This window comes from Akebia trifoliata, chromosome 14 (assembly GCF_017979445.1).
Source record: "Akebia trifoliata isolate Shusen 1 chromosome 14, ASM1797944v1, whole genome shotgun sequence".
In the NCBI taxonomy this organism is placed as follows: domain Eukaryota; kingdom Viridiplantae; phylum Streptophyta; class Magnoliopsida; order Ranunculales; family Lardizabalaceae; genus Akebia; species Akebia trifoliata.
In genome coordinates this window covers 1,299,603-1,323,175 of record NC_141388.1, presented here as the reverse complement: position 1 = coordinate 1,323,175, position 23,573 = coordinate 1,299,603, and the positions used below count along the sequence as shown (strand labels likewise).

Below are 23,573 nucleotides of genomic sequence, written 5' to 3'. Positions count from 1 at the left end.
AGGCCCGTCGATAAATTTTATTGAGAATTCATTATTTTCGATTTTGGGAATGGTGTGGTGAATATCGGGAAAACGTAGGGTAGGCTGAGTCCTTTTGATGGGCCTTCTAGACCATTGAGAGGTCTTAGGGGCCTCGGTTTGGTCAAAATGTCACTTTTCGATGACTTAGGCCCGTCGACCCATTTATTTGGAAAATCGATATTTTTGGATTCTTTCGAGTAGTGGTCCGTTCAAATTGAGGTGTCTACATGTTGATTATATATAGTATTGTCTTAAAAATGATTTCTAATCTTTGAATTTAAATTCCTCTTTAAGATATTAGATTGAGTGGATACAAATGATAAAATATTATAATTTTTGTTATATAAGTTCACCAAGAGACCACGTATCCCATAGAGTTAGTGGGTCTTCAAAATTTCAAACGGCATAGAAGGGGAACACCTATAAGAATGACTCGTAAAAAACTCATGATCTAAACCCTTTAAACACAAAATCCAATGATTGGGATTTTTGAATAACTTGATAACACAAATCTCGAAGATACTTATATCGAGAATAAATTTCAATTATTGAATTTTACATTTAAAGGATCCTACACTTCATAATATTATAATGGTGTGGCAATATACCAATCAAAATCCAACTGAACCCATCCGGATCTAGGTCCAAAGTCCAAACCACTTGAAAATTGTACGAATCTCGAAGACCATCCTGTAGTCTCGATCTACGGATAACAATCCGTAGCTTAAAATATCGGTGGTACCACTGGTATGCGTGCGTTTTTTAACTTTACAAGCGGCCGCCCACTTGGTACCGTGACGCCATCATATAGACGTCATATCTATGACGTGTCAACTTTGTCCTCTATAAGCCTTAGCTTTTAATAGGTGTGTCCGACAGCCACAAAATGTTGCCACCTGTGTACCTCAGTAGCTTTCAGAAACCAGCCCCGCCTTTTGATTAAGGGGTGATATAAATATGCCCCTTGAGGTTTGGTCAATATTAGAGATACCCCGTGTTTTGAACCTGATGGATGATATGCCTCCTTTGACCTAGTTCTTCTATGGGAGACCAATGTAAATGACTTTAATATCCTCCTCTTCGACCACTATTTAATTTTATCCTTAAAATCAATCATCTTTAGTTTTAGTGTAAAGTTTTTCATATTTTTCCTTTCTTTTTTCAGACTTAATATTCTATACTATTCAACTTTAAAACTAATATTTTTGAAGAAGAAGAAGATTGATAGAATTTTGAAAAAAGAAAAATAAAAGATTTCTACTAGACAATGAAGACACAATTAAATAGGTTAAAAATAGTTTAACTTAGAGTTTAATAACTTGAAGATAAAAGAACTTTACCTTTGTCTTCAATTTTAAGATTTCATTTATTTCAATCTTCAAAATTCGAGAAATAATATAAGATTTTTGAAGTACAAGGATGAATCTTTTGATAGAAAAATCACGGATTTCAATATATATCAGACATACTAGATTGAATAACTTAAAAAACAGTATAGGTCAACAACTTAAAGATAAAGATAATTTTCAAGGAGAAAAGTCAAGGGTTTTGACTTGGTGTGGTTGAAGATAAGGGCATTAATGTAATTTCACATCAGTCCCTCAAACAAGTTTGGAAACCCAGGGGTATCTCAAATATTGACCAAACGTAGAGAAAGCTGTCTAATTCCTCCGTTAATAATAAATTATAAATTATTTCCACGTGTCAAGATACTATTAGTAATGTACGTTATAAGTGCCCAATTAGAACAACTTTGTAACATTTATCATCCTGACTTACAGTGATAACTGATGATAAAAAAACACCCACACACAGTGAAATAATAAATATATATCGAAAAAAATGCCGACAAAACCTCTTTTTTCTCTCTCTCTCTCTCTCTCTCTCTCGCTCTCACTCTCTTCTGTACAGCTTGCGGGTCGAAAGAGCATCCATGGCTGAAGTTCCACCCCAAGGAGCAAACCCACTGTGGGTCTTCATCTTTTTCTCTTTCTTTTCTTAAATATCTATAGAACTGATGTTAAAATAACATCATCATGTATGTATGTATGTGTGTTTACATGTCTGTTTAAATGTTCAGATTTGTTTTTTTTTTTTTAATGTTTTGTGGTTGTGTGTTGTTTATGTTTCTTTTTTTCTTAAACAATAATAAATAAATAAAATCTCTTGGAGGAGCTTAAATATGAAACTGCACAAAAGTGTGTATAAGAGATGGATCCAAATTATCTATTCAGGTTAAGCCTAGTATCACTATTTGCCCTCATTGTCACTGTTGAATAAAATGGAAATAAGTAAGTAGGGTTTGATTAGGAATAGAAGAAGAGGGAATTAGGAATTGTTTGAGACACGTAAATTATTGCAATGTCTTATAGATAGTAAATACCCCATTCTGTTTAAAAAACGAATGTAATCGTATTTTTTCTATAAAATCTGCCTTCAAAATACAACAGAGCTAAAAATCTTAGGTTCTTTTAACGTTCGCACTATCTTTGAAGAGAACTTGTCACACAACTTCTGTTATAGTGACTCTTAAAACTTAGGTTAAATTATGATGTAGAACAAGTGACAGAAGATTTCATGAAGTGCATGGATCACGAAAAGTCCAAATAACAAAAGGCCTAAATACGCTAGTAGAAATTATGGACACAGGAATCAAGATCCTTGCTTTGGGATATAGGCAATTTTGTCGTTTTAAAAAAGTTTTGTTCTGTTAATAACTTTAGTTATAGAAGTTAGGATCACGCACTGTCAATTTTGTCTTACTTTTAGGGTTAAGTAGATATTATTTTCACGCTTAATTCATTTTTGCTATTTTTAGTAATTTTTGCTATTTTTGGCTATTTTCATGTTTTATTATGATTGAAACTCTTTTTCTATAATAAAAAGTTGTAACTGTAATGCTGAAATCATCTTTAATTTTATAAAATTTCCCTTTTGAGAGTTTTTTTTTCCTTGTGGATTCTAAATTTTCTTATTCTTTCATTGTTTCACGTTGCGTAAAATTAAAAAATATATATATTAGAATTGGAGAGAGAGAGAGAGAGAGGTTTGTTCTATTTGTTTTATTTGACTAAATTGACCCACCTATTCATAGACAAATTGTCTTATGGATTGGAAAACCAATAAACATAAAACCACTAAAAACATCCTTTAAAAGCCCGTTGGAGTGACCATTTGAAGATTGCCTTTGGGGTTCAAACCCGTTTGGCACCGCTTGAGCCTACTCGATAAACTTTTGGGTCTACGGTCCATTAGGCACCTTGTGTGGCAATGACGGCCCTTATCCATCTCTCTCTCTCTCTCTTTTAAATTATATTATTATATTAAAATATTAATCTTTTTTCCACATAGCCATAAGTAGGGCCGCAACTTTGGTTAACCTTGCAGTTAATGAGCTCAAACTCAATGTTTGGGTTGAGGGCTTTGCTACTTGAGTCGAGCCTGGGTCTACCCTCCATCTCGTGTAGGTCGAAGTCCTAGGCATAAGAGACTCCAAGAGAGATTTGGTGTGAGAAATGAGGGTAAATTATGCTTCGAGAAGAAGAGAACCAAAAAAGAGAAGAAAAAAACGATTGTCTTATGTAAGGGTAGTTGTGGCATTGACTTAGCTCGCCTAGACCCTCTTGCCCCATGCAATGCCTAATGCCTAGGTCAGCGCCTTTGATGACACTGCTCCATTGTACCATTAGATTTAATAGGCTATATTTTATCATTCATAACCTCTTTCAAAAACATAATATCCACATATGGTATAGCTTCTTTATAAGTTATAGGATGTAGTTTTAAAACATAAGTAGAAAATTTTGGGCCAAATTATAGTGAGAATCTTTCCTTGATCTTTTTCCTAAAATTTGATCAGTATAAGTTTCATTTTATAATTCAAAAGCACTATCATATTATCTTATAAATTCAGTTTGAGCATATCTTATGAATCTTTGAATCCTAACTTTTAAATTTTAAAACCTAAGGTAAAGCACCCCCATACTTTCAAGTATTTAAGTTAAGATCTTGTTTTTCAATAAATCTTATTGTATCTTAATATTCATCTAATTAAAGCACTCTATTTAGAATATGACATGCTGAATATACAGCCTCACTCCATAAATTCATAGATAAAATGAGTTTAATAATATAAATTTCACCATTTCTATAAAAATCTTATTATTATGTTCTACTAAATCATTTTGTTAAGGTGTTTTAAGAAAAATTGTTTATTCCATATCTTTTACAGAAGTCGGAAAATTCATTAAAAAAGAATATAATCTTCCTCTATCACTTCTAAATATTTTACATAATTTTACTAACTAATTTTTCATTTCGACTTAACAAGTTAATTTTATAAATTTTAGAGGCATCATCTTTATTTCTCAATAGATAAATGTGTTAAAAGTATCTTTACCACTCTAGTTAAGATACCATTTATCTAATAACATAAATCAAACGAACTAGTTCTAAAATAGTAGAATTTCTATTTTTACATTATATTGTAGTTTTTGTTTAAACCATGTCAAATAATATATGTTGATGTGTTCCTTTTGAGTTGATCCACCAATGCCCGTTAGTTTTGATCATATTTCATTGAGATATAGTGGCAACAACCACATCTTATAACATGTTAGAATATTTGGTTTTCGATTTCTTTCCTTTAAGATTTTTGCAGTCATTTCCAAACTATGGTTTTAAAACTCGATCAGATGTCTCGTCTCGTCCAAGTTGTCTCGGATGAGTCATATCATCTTGTTTGACAATGAGACAAAATGATTTTTGTTATAAAAAAATTTGGAAAAATTTTGAGAATTTTTTTTTTTTTGAAAAGATTCACACCAAGAAATGAAGAAAAATAATAAACAAACTAAGATTAAGAATGAAGATCAAAAGAGGATTTCTGTATTGCGCATGGCATATGGACACACTTTTTGAACTTGTATGGAGTTATATCCTGTCTACCACAAACATTAAAAGAACTCTTCAGTTGTTGGTCTTCAATTGGCTATTCGTTTGGTTGTACAAAGAGATTGTTGTGGAGTATTACACCATTTGCAATCTGTTGGGGAGTGTGGCTTGAGAGAAATAGGCGTATATTCGAGGGGAAGCAGAAAGATTGTAGAGATACAATTATATCCATTGTGGGTCTTATCTTTTTCTGGTCCAAAGTATTCAAAGAGTTTAGGGGAGTTTTCTTCGAGGATTTTGTTTTTAATTGGGATGGGATTTGTTGTATTCCTTATGAGTAGTCCTCCGATGTAAATTCTTGCTAGGTCGGTCATCTCGACTGGCCTAGTTTTGTTTATGAATGAATTGCTACTTATCAAAAAAAAAAAAAAAAAGAGGGTTTCTGTATTGTGCCTTTATGCTAAGATTTTGGCATGCAAATTAGCACAAAAATTAGGTTTCAACACACCCATTAGTTTTGTTGAATAATGAAAGAGAAAAAAAAGGATTTTTGTATGATGTCTCTATGCTAAGATTTTTACTTGTTTTGGAGCTCGAAAATTAGGGTTCCAACACACCCATTTCGTTGAAGAATGAAAAGCAAAAGAGGGTTTTTGTATTATTCATTTGATATGATCCTAGATCGTAACATGATGAACAAACCACAAAATAAATAATAAAATGTGAATAAGATGAGAGATTGATCTAATTAGAGGTAGATCGGACTTCGACCGATTTGAGATGGTCAATCTCCTAAACCCAAAAGAATTTTTGATTAATTTTCTTGTTGATCTCCAAATTTATAGATAAAAAAAACAAAAATCCTAAATCTAACTAATCCTATTTTATTCTAAATTCATCCTAACCCAAATATGATTTTATCCTAAATTCACCTTAATCCAAATCTAATCAAATCCCTAATCTAAATATTAATCCTAATTAATTTGCTACCCTGTAGCATGACTCATTATATTACTATACTCCCAATTATTAATATCCAGGTAGTAACATCCTCTATGCTTAGATTTTTGCTTGTTTTGGAGTACAAAAATTAGGGTTTCAACACACCTATTAGTTTCATTGAAGAATAAAGAGCAAAAATTTGCTCAAGAGAAGAGAAACTATAATATAAAACAAGATAACCTGAAAATATCGTTCAAGATTCTCGAAATCTTGTCCGAATCATCTCATTTATCTCACGATATTTGGCTTATGTGAGACATACTGTGTATCTATTTCGTTCATGGACGATACTAAGATGACTCAGGCAAGTCATCTTGATCACGGACAATATTTAAAACCATGTTCCAAAGTGTAATTTTTTTTTTGCAGACATGACAATTATCTCATTCTTTTAGATTAGTTTATTTTTCTTCTACTTTTTTACCCTTGAAAATTTCATTTTAATTTTGTACGTATTTGTTTTGAGATAAAGTTTTCCTAGTCTTTCTAATTAGGTGGTAGTGTGGTAATGATTGCACCAACTTGAAATTTTTTGAAAAAATATATATTTTCTTTCTCCATTTAATTAAAGATGAATTGCATTTGTTAAATATTTTCAATAATTGATTTACTTTCAACAATTTTATTATAGTCATAATACTTACTACTTAGAAACGAGAAAGGAATTATTTCGTACTTGCATCCCCTTATTATGTATTTTTGTCTAGTGAATTCCACAACTCTTGAGTAGAATGAGCCGAATAAGTCATTGCATTGAGTATGTGATCCCGACAATCCAGATCATCCTATTATAATTTTAATCGAACATTCAATCCTCTATTAGCATGGTCCGATGTTTCTTTTGTCATAATTATTAGACACAGTATTGTAAGAACATATGCCACTTTGAATTGTTGAAGAATAAAATGCACTTTAAATTTCGACTTATGGAATTTTCGTCGCTTTCTAAACCATTGAACTATGGATTTCTGGTCCTATATGGATTTCCACTTCCTTACTAAGCATGGAATATAAGCCTTCACCTTCTGGAAATTTTTATAAGCATCTTGGTTCCAAACAAATTTCCAACAAGCACAACTTTTCAAGTTTAGCTTGCTCATTGCCTTTACTCTGTCATCTCTTTTAACCTCAAAAATACAATACAATAAAATAAATAAATAAATGATTTTTCTACTTCATTTATGGTCATCCTTTGGTAATCATCACTTGATGGGTTGGACAAGGTGCCTAACACCGTCCTTGTCCCTCAACCGAACCTCCCTACCTAGTTTCTTAAGTAGACCATCATTTTCTCATTGATGTGACTCACTATGAGTCAAAAAAACAGATTTTCTAAAATCACTTTTGGTGATCACAAACCTTGAATGGTGGCGACTCCTAAACCCATTGTAGATTTGAGATTTAATATCCTTAAACCCTCAAAGCCCATATCTACAACCCTTATCACCCTCATCCACTAACTTGATGTCTCGACTCCAAATCTCCACTACCATTTCCCCAACAAAGCCGAGTTAGCCACGTTAAAACTCCTGATGCCAAGACCCCCATTCTTCTTATTACTACAAATCACTTTCCACTTTACTAAATGCAGTTTTCGCCCCCGTCCTTATCATTCCACAAGAAATCCGTAACCAACTTGTTCAAACTTTCCTCGTCATTCCTAGGAATAGAGAATAAGTATAAGTGATAGACTGGGATACTCGCGAAAGTACTTTTGATCAAAGTAAGTTTTCCACCCTTGGACAAGTACCTTGCCTTCCAAGAGCTTAACCTTTTTTCCATACGTTCTAACACCAACTCCCAAATAGCTTTGCTCCTACACTATGTCCCTAAAGGCAAACCAAGATAAGTGGATGGAAAAGTCTCCCTCTAGCAACCAAACATCATGGTCTATCTTAGAATCTCCCCCTCACACCCGACCCAAAATAACTTGTTCTTCCTAAAATTGATCCTAAGACCTAAGACCCCTTCAAAACAGTCCAACACACCTCTTAAGTAACACATTTGATCCACCGAGGCATCCAAGAAAACTATCATGTCATCCGCAAATTGCAAGTGAGTCACGTTTGTGCCATCCCTCCCTATCAAAAATCCCGTAATAACCCCAAAATATGAAGCTCTCTTAAGGAAATGACCCAACACCTTTGCCTAACACAAGCAACAAAGGAGGGATGGGATCCCCTTGTCTTAAACCCCTAGACCTTCTAGAAAAACCTGCCGGGCTTCCATTCACCAGGATCGAAAACAAGGTTGAGGTCACACACTTCATCACCCATTTGGTCCACTTTTCCCTAAAACCCATCTTAATCAGCAAGTACCTCAAAAAAATACCCAGTTCACATGGTCATTCAAATTAATTGACTCCATATGAGTAGGATGACTCCTCTAGAAGACCCAAATAGACCAACAACTATGCATAGGATCATTTGAAAAAACAGCAAAAGTGTCCATTTTTTTTGCGAAAACTTTTAAAATTTGAGGATTTTCTAGACATGGGCTCAATAACACCAATTATGAGAGGATTTAAATCATGAATCAGATTTATTTTTTCATAGTTGAGATGAGGTAGTGAGGATGCTCATTCTAAACAATTGCATTCATCATAATAAAGATTGTTTGCGTTCCCTAGTAACACTGCAAGATCTTGTTATCATAGGAGCTTCTAAATGAAACCATGATCGCCGCTTCCTTGGTCTTTGACCTTTCACCAAAGTAAAAGCCAGGCCATCAATGTCTGATTTGCATCCTATTTCACCAAAGTATCCCATCCTCTTCCCCCTCTTACTCGTTTTTCCCCTATGCCTAGATATAATAAGGACTAATTATGTGCTATAAGTTTGTGATATTCATGCTTCATGCCATTTTTATTTATTTTTGGGTGGGGAGCCTATTTGAACCTGTTCTTAGTGGATTCTAAGACTTGCTTTTGTTGGTTTCATTAGTTGAATGTGTGGAAAAGAATTTCATTTTTTTGTATTAAATCCATTGATCTATGAAAAAATTATAAAAAAATTGCTTACTTCAATGCTTTCATACTTTTTTCTTGTGGAGATTTTAATCCCATGTTGGGTAGGAAAAGAGCTGTTGTGCGACTTATATATGTTACTAATGTGAGAACGCATACCTCAACAAGATATACTGGTACCACTGTCATGTCGGACGCAAGGTCATGAATTTAATTAGGTTGTGCTCTCATGTATATCATGGTAAGTACTCTCTTATTTAATATTTTCAACTTTGTTAAATATTTTTTTTAAAGAGAAGCTTAATGTATAAATGGATGATTTTTCAAACGATTTGGTACAATGTATGTTTTTTTTTATTTATTTATCATATTTATGTGTATTGTGTTGAACTTTTCCATTATCCCAACATCTTGAGATCTCCAACATTCTGCATTCCAAATCAAATGTCTACTTCATTGTAGGGCACTGGTGTGATATCTGCTTGAAACTATAAGAAAAAAACGATACTTCTTAGAAAGATAGCTAACTTAAGAGTATCAGAGAATTTTTGACACGTACCACAGCATGCCCGATAATGAACAAGATGGTTAATATCGGATGCAAAGCGTTGATGACCTTGAGGTGTTGAGACGACGAAAAAGAAGATGTAGATAATGGTAATGATAATGATCTACGATTTTTGTTTTCTTCTTTTTTCAGAGAAGCTGAGGGATTTGACAATGAACAAACGGTAGAACGAGAAGGCAATAACCCAATCATCCCAGAAGATGAATATGGATGGAAAAAATATGGCCAAAAGTTCATTAAAAACATTGGTAAAATCAGGTAGGTTTTCCTTGAGATTAAGAGCTGAAAATTTTCTTTTGGAGTGTACTAATGTAATGTTTTAATGGGTTTTATTCTTCCCCAGAAGCTATTTCAAGTGTCAAAGAAGGAATTGCAGCGCCAAGAAGAAAGTGGAATGGTCCGTCTCGGACCCTACTAACGTTCAAGTCGTCTACGAAGGGGTGCACAATCATCCCTCGGTACTCATATCAAGCTCTTCTCAACAACAGGAAGAAACTTCAAGTTCTTCGAACAACCAATATAACTTGTTCACACAAGTTTTTGGATCCAAAAAAAATCCTTCTTAGACTTCTACACCAATATTGTAGATTTCTCCTCCTTCATGGACCTAAGGCCTTGTTTTGTAGGTGAAACTTTGATTGGCTCTTGGACTAAGTTAAAGGTCTCTTCGAATAAATTGGCATTGTACATGAAAATAACATTGTTCCCCTATGGAGATGTTGACTTGAAATCTCATAAAAAGATAAATTAGTTATGTTATTTCTGATCTCATAAAAAGTTGGCTTGATATTAAAAAAATCTGAATTATCAATCACAGAAGCTTTTTATAATTTTTATGTTTTATGTGATGGCTTTTAGATCCACTTGCTTGGGTTGTATTTATGGGCTGACAAGGTTGAGTGTGTTCTTAATTATGAAGCCCACTAGATAAGTAGTTTGATATGGGGCTTACCTTTTAACAAAGAAAAGTTTAGGTTTTACCTACTATTGCTAGTTAGAGATGGGTTTGGGCTCAAACTATCCCATTAACACTGTAACTATTGGGCATTGTGACAGTACATAACTCTTCATTGTTGTATTAGGTTTTTCTAGAAGCTTAGATAAAAGTCTATAACCGGATTATTGTGTAGAATGTGAATCTTTGGCCCAAATTAAGAGAGAGAATCATTATTGGCACTACTTTTACTTATTACACCCCTTTTTTTTTTATCTTCTTGGAATTCTTTATCTCACCCTAATTAAAGATGAAAACACACTCTTCAAACATTACAAAGGGTTCTATCAAATTATAATCTTAACTTTACAAAAAATTATAAAATTCATTCAAACAATTTCATATAAAATTGTTTACAATTATGACTATGCTCATATAAAATTCTAAACCCAAAAGATTTAAGGGTAAATTCTTAAATAATTATCGAAGTTTTAGATATTTTCAAAATATTGTTAATATTGACAAAGTTATCATGTAATGTTGACAATTTGATAACATTTTGTCAACATTATGAGGTAGTTGGGTCGACATTGGCAATCTTTTGGAAATGTCAAAAACTTCAGTAATTATTTGGGAATTTACTCTTATATTTTTTGGGTTTAGAATTTTATATGAGTCTAGGCATATTGTAAACAACTACCGAAAACTTCTGTAATTATTTGGGAATTTACCCAATATATGAATCTAGCAACAAAAAAAAAGGGTGTGTTAGATCTGAACTTGGTCAACCCAGGATTTTTATTGGACAAGATTCCCATTAAAATTCAACTCTTTAATCCAGACTTGGAGTTATCGGATATGAATGGATTAGATTTCATAACTGATCCAATCCATTGACAGCCCTAGTCGTCCATTAAGCCTAGAGTTGTCAATGGGATGTTGCTAGTTAGGTTCCTAAAGGAATTATAACCAAAATAATAAAATTTTATCTGTTCTGGTTCAAATTCTCAACTTAGGGTATGTTTGATTGCATGGAAAGTGACTTTCCATATAATTTGAAATCCATGAAAAAATAATGGTGGAAAATAGGTAGGGTTGGAAAATCAAATTTCATTGTTTGATTTTACTTGGATAAAATCATGGGGAAAATATCTGAGGAAGATGAAGAGGAAGAAGGAGAGGAGGAAGAGAAAGAAGATGAAAGGAGAGGGAGAAGCTTGGGGAGAAAAAAAAAACTTGGGAAATGATAAGAGGGAGGAGGGAGGACGTGGTGGTGGTGGCGGCAGATGTAAGTGAGGAAGAAAATGATGTGGAAGAAGAGGGAAGAATGTGGTAGTGGTGGCGACAGAGGTGAGAGAGAGAGAGAGAGAGAGAGAAGGTTCAACTCTTTAATCTAGACTTGGAGTTATCGGATATGAATGGATTAGATTTCATAATTGATCCAATCCATGGACAACCCTAGTCGTCTACTAAGCCTAGAGTTGTCAATGGGATGTTGTTGGTTAGGTTCCTGAAGGATTTATAACCAAAATAATAAAATTTTATCTGTTCTGGTTCAAATTCTCAACTTAGGGTATGTTTGATTGCATGGAAAGTGACTTTCCATATAATTTGAAATCCATGAAAAAATAATGGTGGAAAATAGGTAGGGTTGGAAAATCAAATTTCATTGTTTGATTTTACTTGGATAAAATCATAAGGAAAATATCTGAGGAAAATAAAGAAGAAAAAGGAGAGGAGGAAGAAAAAGAAGATGAGAGGAGAGGAGAGGAGAGGAGAGGGAGAGGCTTGGGAAAAAAAATAAGAGGCTTGGAAAATGATAAGAGGGAAGAGGGAGGACGTGATGGTGGTGGCGGCAGAGGTAAGTGAGGAAGAAAATGATGTGGAAGAAGAGGGGAGAATGTGGTAATGGTGGCGGCGAGGTAAGAGAGAGAGAGAAAGAGAAGGTGGCCAGAAATGGTGATGATGGTGACAACAATAGTATTGAAGGCGAGGTTAGTGTGATGGTGGTTATAGTGGTGTTGATGGTAAGGAAGAGAAAGATATGAGTGAGGAAGAAGAAGATAATATTTTAAGGATGGAAAATATGGGTTGATTTTACTTTCCCACTTATATAAGTGGGAAAGTGAAATTTATGTTTTGGTAGAATTTTTTATTGGGGTGGAAAATCAATTTCCATGGAAAAATGCAATTAAACACATGAAAAATATCATTTTCCATGAAAATTAATTTTCTACCTTATTTTCCATGGACAATCAAATATACCCTTATTAGTGAAATCGAAATCGGTACTGTTAAAAAAAATGGCGTTGATGCTTGGCTCCTATTAATTTTGTATCGATTCTAATTTGCAATTGGTTTGGTTCTAAGAGACCCGATTCTAATCATTTTCAATAAAAAGATCCAGAACCTTCAGTTCCGGTTCGGTTCGGTTAAAAGGTACCCATCAAGTCCATTGTTGTCGGATATCGGATATTAGGGTCGACCCAATCCATTTGAAGAGGCCTAGTCAGAAGTGAGACTCAGAACAGGCCATGTTCTCTCTCTCTCTCTCCATAGTCTCATTTGCTTTCCCTTTGGTAATCATCCCTCTCTCTCTCTCTCCAATCAATCTGTAGCAGAAGATCGAACCCTCTAATTGTGTCTCTCTCGATGCGTTTGGGGGGTTTTTCGTACGGCTGCGGGAATTTATCATTCACTTGGAACTCTCTTTCTCTCTCTTTATCTCGACCGATTTGTTGATCTTCGAAGAAAAAGTCCTGATTCGAATTCTGTTGCAAAATTTGGTAAGATATTTTGTAAAGTTGATTTATTTATGTTCTTAGATTAGAATCTTGGTATGGGTTTGATAAAGAAATTGAAATGGTGTTGATTTGGGGAGAGATTCTGTGTGTGATCTCACACTTTTGTATAAGCATTATCTGTTTTTCTTAGTTTTTTCTGTTGTAGATCACTTTAGGGAGCAAGAAACGTTGAATTATTTTGACCCTCATAGTGAGACAGTTCAGACACACACACTGGTTATACATCCTTCCTACTTAAAGTTGCACCAATTGGTTGATAGATTTTAAACCCTAGTTACCATTTCATGTACCCAACGTTTTCTTTTCTAATTTTCAGATTCTTATGACATTTATTCATTGTTTAATTGTACCTTTATACTGATTTCCTTGTAATTCTATATAATGTTCCATAGATTGTTCAAAGTTGTAATCATAAAGAGTGTACCATGAGTATGGGCCAATCCATGAAAAATATGGGATTTTTTAATAAGAAAAGAGAAGATTTTATTAAATGGAAAGAAGGACAAGGAGGGAGGAATTTTGAGGACAAAGAGACAAACAGTCTCCAACCTATCTTGGAGTTCCACAGTTTTAGACTGAATCTTGGTCTTACCAATTAGGCCTCTAAGTATTCTCATATTTCACCTTCTATTCTTACATATGGGGAAGTTTGTGAATGGGAAATGCCCTACCTCCTTGAGTGCGGTTTGAACCATTGATGCACGTAATTGGAAGTAACCAATCAGGTTTACGACGAAACCTAGAAATCAACTACTGATCCAATTTGAGTACCTCTACGGGATAGACCTCAACAGAATGGTAACGGCCGCAAGTGATTGAGTTCAATAGTTCCTCATAGCTTGTCACTTTATTGTTATGCTTGGTTCATATTGGGTGTTGAACTCTCTGACCTAAGGGGTCTATTAAAAAAAATGAGCTTGAAAATAAGGTCTCGAGTTTTGAGTCGAGAACATGAGTGTGACCCATCTAGAGTATGTTCTCTTAACATCCTAGAGAGTCTTACCGGTGAATTAGAAAGCCCCCCCCGTTCCAGACCAAGATCAAGATTATAAATAAGTAGTGTACAGCCAAGTAAACCCCTGGAACATCTTTGGGTTCTTTAGCTTAGAAATGACTAGAGGGCTTCTCTAGATTCTGCATCAATATTTGTAGGGCCTTGCCACATTCTTCAGTACAGGCGAAGTCGTGACTCTTCCTCAACAATTGGATGAGATGTATACATTTTTCAAATGACCTTAAAAATGACGATTCAGAGTTGCAATCATCGAAGCAAGTTCTTGCTTCCTGCTTCCAATGGGGAAATCTTGGATAGATTGTAGAGCTGGTTTACGTAGGCTTTTATTCCTCATGTGATCACCAATTATTTGAGGAACTTGCCAGAGATGACCATGAACGCACAATTAGCCAGATTGAGCTTCATATCATAATCTTACAATTGAGAGCTTGGCCAAGTACTACCCCTACACTTTTCTATTTACTAGCATGTTGATATATACCTTATCTTTTTTCCGAATGTCTTCGAAGATGTCAATCAGATAGGAAATCTCCCCAAGATTCTTTGTTCCAAACTGCATCTATCATTATTGGTATTTATGTAGAAACTTCAGTGGAAATAAGTGTTTTCTAAGATTTAGGGTTAGGGTTTCCAAAGATTAAGGTTAAAGAAAGAGGTTATAATATCCGTAAAGAGACAATATAAAAAGGTTTCTAGGGTTTCAGGTATGTTGAAGAAGGAATAGGTGAAGAATCTTGGGTTTGAGAAGAAGAATAATAATGGTGGAGAACAAAAAGAAAATATAGATATATCGGTACCACACCAATATTATCGTAGGAATTCCAGGATTTCTTGACGTTTCATACACCCTAGAGAGAAAGTGCAAGCTTCAGCTTTTTTTATTCATCGGATCTATTAAAACACCAATAGGACTTATGTAGTGTACCATAACTCAAATGCATAAAAAAAGAAGCTCCCATGGTCTGAAAAAAAAAGAAAAGAAAATAGAAAATAGAAAATTATATTTCTAATGCCTAAACTACCCATGTGTATCATCCATTAACTAAAGAAGCTCCCATGTAGATCCCTCTTCATTATCATCTCATAAAATGGGATGCTTGTGCAAATGATTAGCCTAGTTGTTATTAAATGGTCTGGGCTTCTTTTTTTTTCTTAGTTCTTGGTAGTTTTCTAGAGTCTAGACCTCCTCAGCACCTTCATAATTTTTGTATTGCTACCAATAAATCCAAATAGAAAAAAGGGGGTTCAACTTTACAGTAACATTGATGAGATGCATTAGTCACTGTGTTTTCATAGTAGAGATGTAGCTTTAGACAGATTTGAAGGAGCAGGATTTGGTCAGCTAACCCACCCAAAATTTTTGGGAGAAGGCTTAGGTGAGGGTGATGATGAGTCTTGTTTTTTCAATAAAAAATGTACAAAAAATTCCTTGTACATTGGGATTTGGCTTGGCATAGGGACATTTTGGGATTTTGGCTTCAGAAAGGGTTTTAATGATTGGGAGATTCAGGAGTTGGTAGAGTTGACTTTCAAGCTTGACCAGACAAGATTGGCGCTGTCAGGGATTGATAAGAAGGTTTGGACTTGCACAAAGGACAAAAACTCCACGGGAAGTTCATTTTGTGATTCTCTCTCTTCCACGGGGGTTCTTTAATTCCTAGTTGGTTCTATATGGGGCCATAAAATACCTTCGAAGGTCTCTTTTTTCCTATGGTTGGCCGCGTCGGGTAAAATTTTTACTTTTGATAATCTTATGATTAGGGGTTTTGTTTGTTCAAACTATTGCATCATGTGTAGAAGGAATGGGGAGTCCATTTGCCACTTATTGATTCACTGCCCATTTGTTCGTAGTTTGTGGGTCCATTTCTTATGTCTCTTTAACTGCTTATGGGTGTTTTCAAACTCAATTTTGTCTTTATTTCAAGTATGGACATAACGTGTTTTCGGGTAGAAAAAGGTACCTTTGGTCACTTGTCCCTTTTGCGATATGCTGGGTAGAGTCGTCAATGGGCATGTTTTGGAAATCCAAGATTTGATTTTGGAGGTGTTGGGGTTCTTATTCTTTTGGAGCAAACTGGTTTCGGACTTCAAAGGGGTGTTTTCTGATGAGTTAGTGTTTTTAAGTGGGAGTCCTTATGTTCTAATTAATTTCCTTGATAGCTTTTTAGTTGTTACCTAACTCTTGTATGTTGGTTGGTTATCTCAACCGGTTTGTTTCTCTTTTAAATATAATTCAGTTTACTTATCAAAAAAAGAAAAAAAAAAAATTCTTCTAGCATGAACAATAAGGTTAATTGTTTAGCTAACCGAGATTTTTCATCCATATATAAGGCTCTCTTTTTAAGATGATATAATTAGTGAACTTTCAGATTCTTTGTTTTTTAATATTGATCTATATAGGGCTTTGTTGTTGCTTCACGGTGCAGTGGTCAATATACTAGTATTACTTCATGCTATGCTTAATGTATTTGGGATAATTCATTGTAAGGGGTTTCTAATGAGGGATTTCATGTATTTTGTCTGTGTCACGGTGAAGAGTTGCTTCTGCAAGGTTTTTAGTCTGTTTTCTGGAACATACAATTCTGCCTACCAATCACATAACAGTATAAAGTATGGGGCGTCTAAAGTTGCAGCCTGGAATCAAGTCAATTGAGGAAGAGCCTGAAGAATTTGACTGTACTTCTAACAGAGGTGCTTTAGCATGTATGGTAAATTCAGAAGTTGGTGCCGTGTTGACTGTCATGAGGAGAAATGTACGATGGGGAGGACGTTATGTGGCTGGTGATGATCTGCTAGAGCACTCTCTCATCCAATCTCTGAAATCATTACGGAAGCAAATCTTTTCATGGCAACATCCATGGAATACAATCAATCCAGTTGTGTACCTCCAACCATTTTTGGATGTTATTAGATCTGATGAAACTGGTGCAGCAATCACTGGTGTTGCTTTGTCGTCTGTTTACAAGATCCTGACCCTCGATGTGCTTGATCTAAATACTGTTAACGTAGAAGATGCAATGCATTTGGTAATTGATGCTGTGACAAATTGCCGGTTTGAGGTGACGGATCCTGCATCAGAAGTGGTATTGATGAAGATACTTCAAGTACTTCTGGCTTGTATGAAAAGCAAGGTAGCGATTGTGTTGAGTAACCATCATGTATGCACCATAGTAAACACATGTTACCGTATAGTTCATCAAGCTGAATCCAAAGGCGAGTTGTTACAACGAATAGCTCGACACACGATGCATGAACTTGTTAGGTGCGTATTTTTACACCTCCCAGATGTTGACAACGGTGAACTTCCATTGGCCAATGATGGCGCTTCTTCTGGAAAACAAGAGGTATTGGTGTATGGTTTCTTTTTATTGTAATTTTTTCAATCTCTTCACCACAAGCCTCACTAAAGTGCTGTTTCTCGCGCAGGTGAGTGGGCTTGACAAGGATTATACTTTTGGGAGCAAACAGTTAGACAACGGAAACAGCGGTTCTGAATACGATGGGCAACCAACTTCTGTTGGCTTTTCTTCAATGGCTTCAGCCGGTTCCATGGCAAGCATGATGAATGAAAATACAATGGGGGTTGGTAACGGCAAGGAACCTTCCCCAAATGACCTACAGCTCATGACAGAACCATATGGAGTACCCTGCATGGTAGAGATATTTCACTTTTTGTGCTTCCGCTTAAATAGTGTCGAGCACATCGGAATGGGTCCCAGTTCAAATGCAATGGCATTTGATGAAGATGTGCCCCTTTTCGCTTTGGGTATGATTAATTCAGCTATTGAATTGGGTGGGTGCTCTATACTTCAACACCCCAAGTTATTGACATTGATACAGGACGAACTATTCCGTATTCTCATGCAGTTTGGCTTGTCGATGAGTCCACTAATTCTTTCAATGGTATGTAGCATTGTTCTCAATCTCTATCACCATCTACGTATGGAACTCAAATTACAACTAGAGGCCTTCTTCTCCTGTGTGATTTTGAGGCTTGCACAAAGCAGGCATGGGGCTTCATACCAACAGCAAGAAGTCGCTATGGAAGCTCTTGTCGACTTCTGTAGACAGAAGTCATTTATGGTGGAAATGTATGCCAACTTGGACTGTGATATAACCTGCAGCAATGTGTTTGAAGACCTTGCAAATGTTTTGTCAAAGAGCGCGTTTCCAGTGAACTGTCCTCTGTCTGCGATGCACATCCTTGCTTTGGACGGTCTGATTGCTGTGATTCAAGGAATGGCTGAGAGGATAAGTAATGGATCGCCTGTTTCAGAGCAGACTCCAATAGATTTTGAGGAATATACCCCGTTTTGGACTGTGAAGTGTGAGAACTATGCTGACCCTGATCATTGGGTTTCATTTGTACGTCGGAGGAAGTACACTAAGAGAAGGTTGATGATTGGTGCCGATCACTTTAACCGGGATCCAAAGAAAGGGCTGGAATTTCTACAGGGAACTCATCTCTTGCCTGATAAACTTGATCCACAGAGCGTGGCTTGCTTTTTCAGGTACACAGCTGGGTTGGATAAGAATTTGGTGGGGGATTTCTTGGGAAATCATGACGAGTTTTGTGTTAAGGTGCTCCATGAATTTGCTTGGACTTTTGATTTCCAAGACATGAATTTGGATACTGCGTTGCGGCTTTTCTTGGAAACTTTCCGACTGCCTGGAGAATCACAGAAGATACAGAGAGTACTCGAGGCATTCTCAGAGAGATACTATGAGCAATCACCACAGATTCTAGCCAACAAGGATGCTGCACTCCTGTTGTCCTATTCACTTATAATGCTCAACACGGATCAACACAATGTACAGGTTAAAAAGAAGATGACAGAAGAGGATTTCATTCGAAACAATCGGCACATCAATGGAGGAAATGATCTTCCCCGGGAATTCCTTTCAGAGCTTTACCATTCGATCTGCAAGAACGAGATCCGAACAATCCCAGAACAAGGTGCTGGTTTTCCTGAGATGACACCAAGCCGTTGGATTGATCTAATGCGGAAATCCAAGAAGACGTCTCCATTCATCGTCTGTGATTCCAGAGCCTTTCTTGATCATGACATGTTTGCTATCATGTCAGGTCCGACAATTGCTGCTATCTCAGTGGTGTTTGATCACGCAGAGCACGAAGATGTTTTCCAAACATGCGTTGATGGATTCCTGGCTGTTGCAAAGATTTCAGCTTGCCATCATCTCGAAGATGTATTGGATGATCTGGTTGTGTCCCTTTGCAAGTTCACAACCCTTTTGAATCCGTCTTCTGTAGAGGAACCCGTTCTTGCATTTGGCGATGACACAAAAGCTAGAATGGCAACCATAACAGTTTTCACTATAGCAAATAGGTACGGTAATTATATACGTACCGGCTGGAGAAATATACTGGATTGCATCTTACGGTTGCACAAGCTCGGTCTTCTCCCCGCTCGTGTAGCCAGTGATGTTGCCGATGATTTGGAGCTCTCTGCGGAACCTGGGCATGGGAAACCGGTTACAAGTTCCCTCTCTGCATCTCAGATGCCTTCCATGGGTACTCCTCGGAGATCATCTGGGCTGATGGGAAGATTCAGCCAACTCTTATCTCTGGACTCAGAAGAGCCAAGATCACAACCCACGGAACAGCAACTTGCGGCTCATCAACGCACCCTCCAAACGATCCAGAAATGCCACATTGATAGCATATTTACCGAGAGTAAGTTCTTGCATGCTGATTCGTTATTGCAGCTTGCGCGGGCTCTTATATGGGCTGCGGGCCGACCTCAGAAAGGGAACACCTCTCCTGAGGATGAAGACACTGCGGTCTTCTGCTTGGAGTTGCTGATTGCAATCACCCTGAACAATCGGGACAGGATCATTCTTCTCTGGCAGGGTGTGTACGAGCACATATCCAACATCGTTCAGTCAACTGTGATGCCTTGTGCCCTGGTGGAGAAGGCTGTGTTTGGACTATTACGGATATGCCAACGATTGCTTCCTTACAAAGAAAACCTGGCTGATGAGCTCCTGAGGTCACTACACTTGGTCTTGAAACTTGATGCTCGGGTTGCGGATGCGTACTGTGAGCACATCACACAGGAAGTAATGCGCCTCGTGAAAGCAAATGCCACACACATTAGATCCCATGTGGGGTGGCGCACGATTACTTCTTTGCTTTCCATCACTGCTCGTCATCCTGAAGCCTCTGAAGCAGGGTTCGAGGCTTTGACATTCATCATGTTTGATGGGGTCCATCTTTCACCGGCCAATTATGTTCTTTGTGTGGATTCATCGAGACAGTTTGCTGAGTCTCGGGTTGGGCAGGCAGACCGGTCTGTGCGTGCTCTAGATCTGATGTCAGGTTCTGTTACTTGTCTTGCAAGGTGGTCTCGGGAAACTAAGGAAGCTGTTGGGGAGGAGGCCTCCGCAAAATTTTCTCAGGATATAGGGGAGATGTGGTTGAGACTAGTTCAGGGTTTGAGGAAAGTGTGTTTGGATCAGAGAGAAGAGGTTAGAAACCATGCACTCTTATCATTGCAGAGATGCTTGATTGGGGTGGATGGGGTCCACCTCCCACATACTTCGTGGTTGCAGTGTTTTGATCTGGTGATCTTCACAATGCTTGATGACTTGCTAGAGATCGCACAGAGTCACTCCCCAAAGGACCATCGTAACATGGAAGGGACGCTTGTGCTTGCTATGAAGCTATTGTCAAAGGTGTTCTTACAATTACTGCATGATCTCTCACAGCTGACCACCTTCTGCAAACTGTGGCTAGGGGTTCTTAGTCGTATGGAGAAATATATGAAGGCGAAGGTCAGAGGGAAGAGGAGTGAGAAGCTTCAGGAATTAGTCCCTGAGCTTCTCAAAAATACATTGCTTGTTATGAAGGCACGAGGAGTTCTGGTGCAGAGGAGTGCTCTAGGTGGCGACAGTTTGTGGGAATTGACATGGTTGCATGTGAACAATATTGCCCCATCTTTGCAATCTGAAGTTTTCCCTGATCAAGATTCTGGGGAGACGCAGCCAAAGAAGAGTGAAACAGGGGGAAGCTCGGAGACTTACAAGGATGGACCCGTAGAGTGAGTCACATTGATGGATTCTGAAGGTGTGGTGTTCAAAAAACATGAACAGCCTTATCAGTGTGCATGGTTATATAAATGCTTGAAATCAAGAGAAGCACCCATTGCTATTTTACAGTGTTCCTTAATTGGGTATTGAAATTTACGAGGAGGGATAGATTATTGTCAAGATTTTGCAAAGATTGAAGATCCAAGGAAGCTGTGATATCCATATGTCAGCATGAAGAACAGAATCGAGAGAGAGAGGGCTTGTTTGGATATTTCGGTCATTCTTCCTTCTCCTAGTATCCATCAAAGTGAGTTTCCCCAATGTCTTCCAAGTTTTAAATAGGTCCCTCTGAGTCTGTGCTTTTGCAGAGTTGTTTCTTAGTCAAATCAGACTCAGCTTATGGCATGTTTACCCTTGTAGAAAAACAGATAAGAACTGTTAGTAGTTTGTCTTGAAAGCGGGGAAGTTCTTTGTTTGAATTGGGAGTCAGATTGAACAAATTGAAGGCCACAACATGTGGCTTCTTAAGAAAATGTTGAATTGTGAGTGAGTGATATATTTACATGATGAATGATGCAAATTAATAATGACTCTTCTAAATCTAAATCATATAATAATGAAAGATCAAAAATCAATAGTCGTCGGCACCATTGAGTTACCTAACAAATATACCTACAGAAGACGTATTTTTTGGGTAGAACTGAATGAAATTTTGGCTTCAAGGTTTTACGGACGATTATTAGATCATCTATTCATCCAGGGAGGCATCTCTAATATGCCTTATATAATAGAGGGAGGTCATTTAAAATTCTCATGCTTATTTGGATCTCAGGTCGGAGATGTCCTCATTAGGATTGATCCCTTTTGTGGGTTTCACAAAGGAGGGGTCATTCAAAGGATTGCATCAGAAATGCAGGCCACTCTCAACCCTTGGATTGAGATGAAAATGAATGGATCAAAGTCTCAACACTAATCCCAAGACACTACAAATTTTTCTCCCCATAAATTTATCTTGAATTGGGTTGTGTTTGGGTTTAGCATCTAAATGATTGATTGGGTTTGGATTAAAATCCAAAAGTAGTCTGTAGAGGAGTTTATGGTGTTTTTTCCTTTGAATTAACTCGATATTTTATTGGGGAGAGGAGAATGAGAAGCCAAAGAAAACTCTGGAAAAGAGAGCACAAAGCGTGATGCCTTTGAAATCATATTTCTCTGCCAAACAATTCTTAAATATCATTTTTATGTCTCCAATAGTGCCTTTGATATCATAGTGTCTCACAAACCTTGAAATATTCAAATCAAAATTAATATAAATAGAGATTAGAATAACAAGTAAATTTATTTTTTCAGATTGAACACACACACACACACACACACCCTTTGTGGACCTACAAACAAAAATAATAAAAAATAAAAAAGCCAATCGGTCAAGATGAGCATCTATTAGTGTGAGGGATCCGCATCAAACTTTTGATGAGGCTTGTCCCAGCGGAAATTTCCCTGGAGAACGTTATGTGGTTTAGTGTGGCTTAATCATCACGTTGTTCCTCCTATAGACCTTCTAAGTGGGGAAAACATCATTGGATGGGGACACCATTACGGATCTAGACATTTGGATCTAAAATTTGATTTGAGAGCAATTGGATTGGTATTGGATCGGATCAAATCTGATTTGATAAATAATATTTACACATCCTTTATATCTAAAAAAATAAAATATTTAATATAATTTTGGTACTTTCTCACATATTTTTTTATTAAGGTCCTTAATGAACCAAAACTTAGTTGATCTAAAACCTATCCAATAGAGTCATGATAATGTAACACTCCCCTCAGACATACGCCCATGTCATAGAATCGTAGATCATTTGCCTCGCGATACAAAGAAAAGATTTATGTTTCAGCATATCTTGAGGGAAATGATCTATGGTTCTGTGATGGGGGTGTTAGAAAATCATTTTCTACAGTTCCGTGATTAGGTCATTAACATATTGAACTTGATTTTATTAGGTTTCGATTCAGATCCAATTCATTGGCAAACCTAGTCAAAGCAAACTACAATTGGGAGACTAATGAATATCACCCGAGGTCACATTAATTCAATCCCCCCCCCCCCCCCCCCAAAAAGGAAATATTAAAATTGGTAAAATTCTTCCAACCACTCATTGACATGTGTTCTTGGAAAGACCAATAAAAAAAAATGGGAAGTTTTTGGGGGTCTTTGGACGACTCTACCTCTTTCTCACATTTTCGGGGTAATGTAGTGTGGAACTCTAAAGTCCTGAAACGCGTTTTTTGCCTACAATTTCAGTGTGAAAAGT

At 36.6% G+C, this 23,573-nt stretch overlaps 2 protein-coding genes across 2 annotated transcripts; both read left to right on the top strand.

The window, feature by feature from the left end:
- The first annotated feature begins 1,851 nt into the window (after positions 1–1,851).
- Positions 1,852–10,222, top strand: LOC147385330 (putative WRKY transcription factor 74). Its single transcript, XM_086424316.1, has 3 exons — positions 1,852–1,989; positions 9,582–9,707; positions 9,793–10,222. The coding sequence occupies exons 1-3, from the start codon at positions 1,955–1,957 to the stop codon at positions 10,013–10,015; spliced, it is 384 nt and encodes a 127-aa protein (XP_086280442.1). The 5' UTR covers positions 1,852–1,954; the 3' UTR covers positions 10,016–10,222.
- Positions 10,223–12,917: 2,695 nt separating this feature from the next.
- On the top strand, positions 12,918–21,839 carry GN (sec7 domain-containing protein). Its single transcript, XM_086422016.1, has 3 exons — positions 12,918–13,169; positions 16,739–17,546; positions 17,629–21,839. The coding sequence occupies exons 2-3, from the start codon at positions 16,815–16,817 to the stop codon at positions 21,265–21,267; spliced, it is 4,371 nt and encodes a 1,456-aa protein (XP_086278142.1). The 5' UTR covers positions 12,918–13,169; positions 16,739–16,814; the 3' UTR covers positions 21,268–21,839.
- Positions 21,840–23,573: the final 1,734 nt, after the last annotated feature.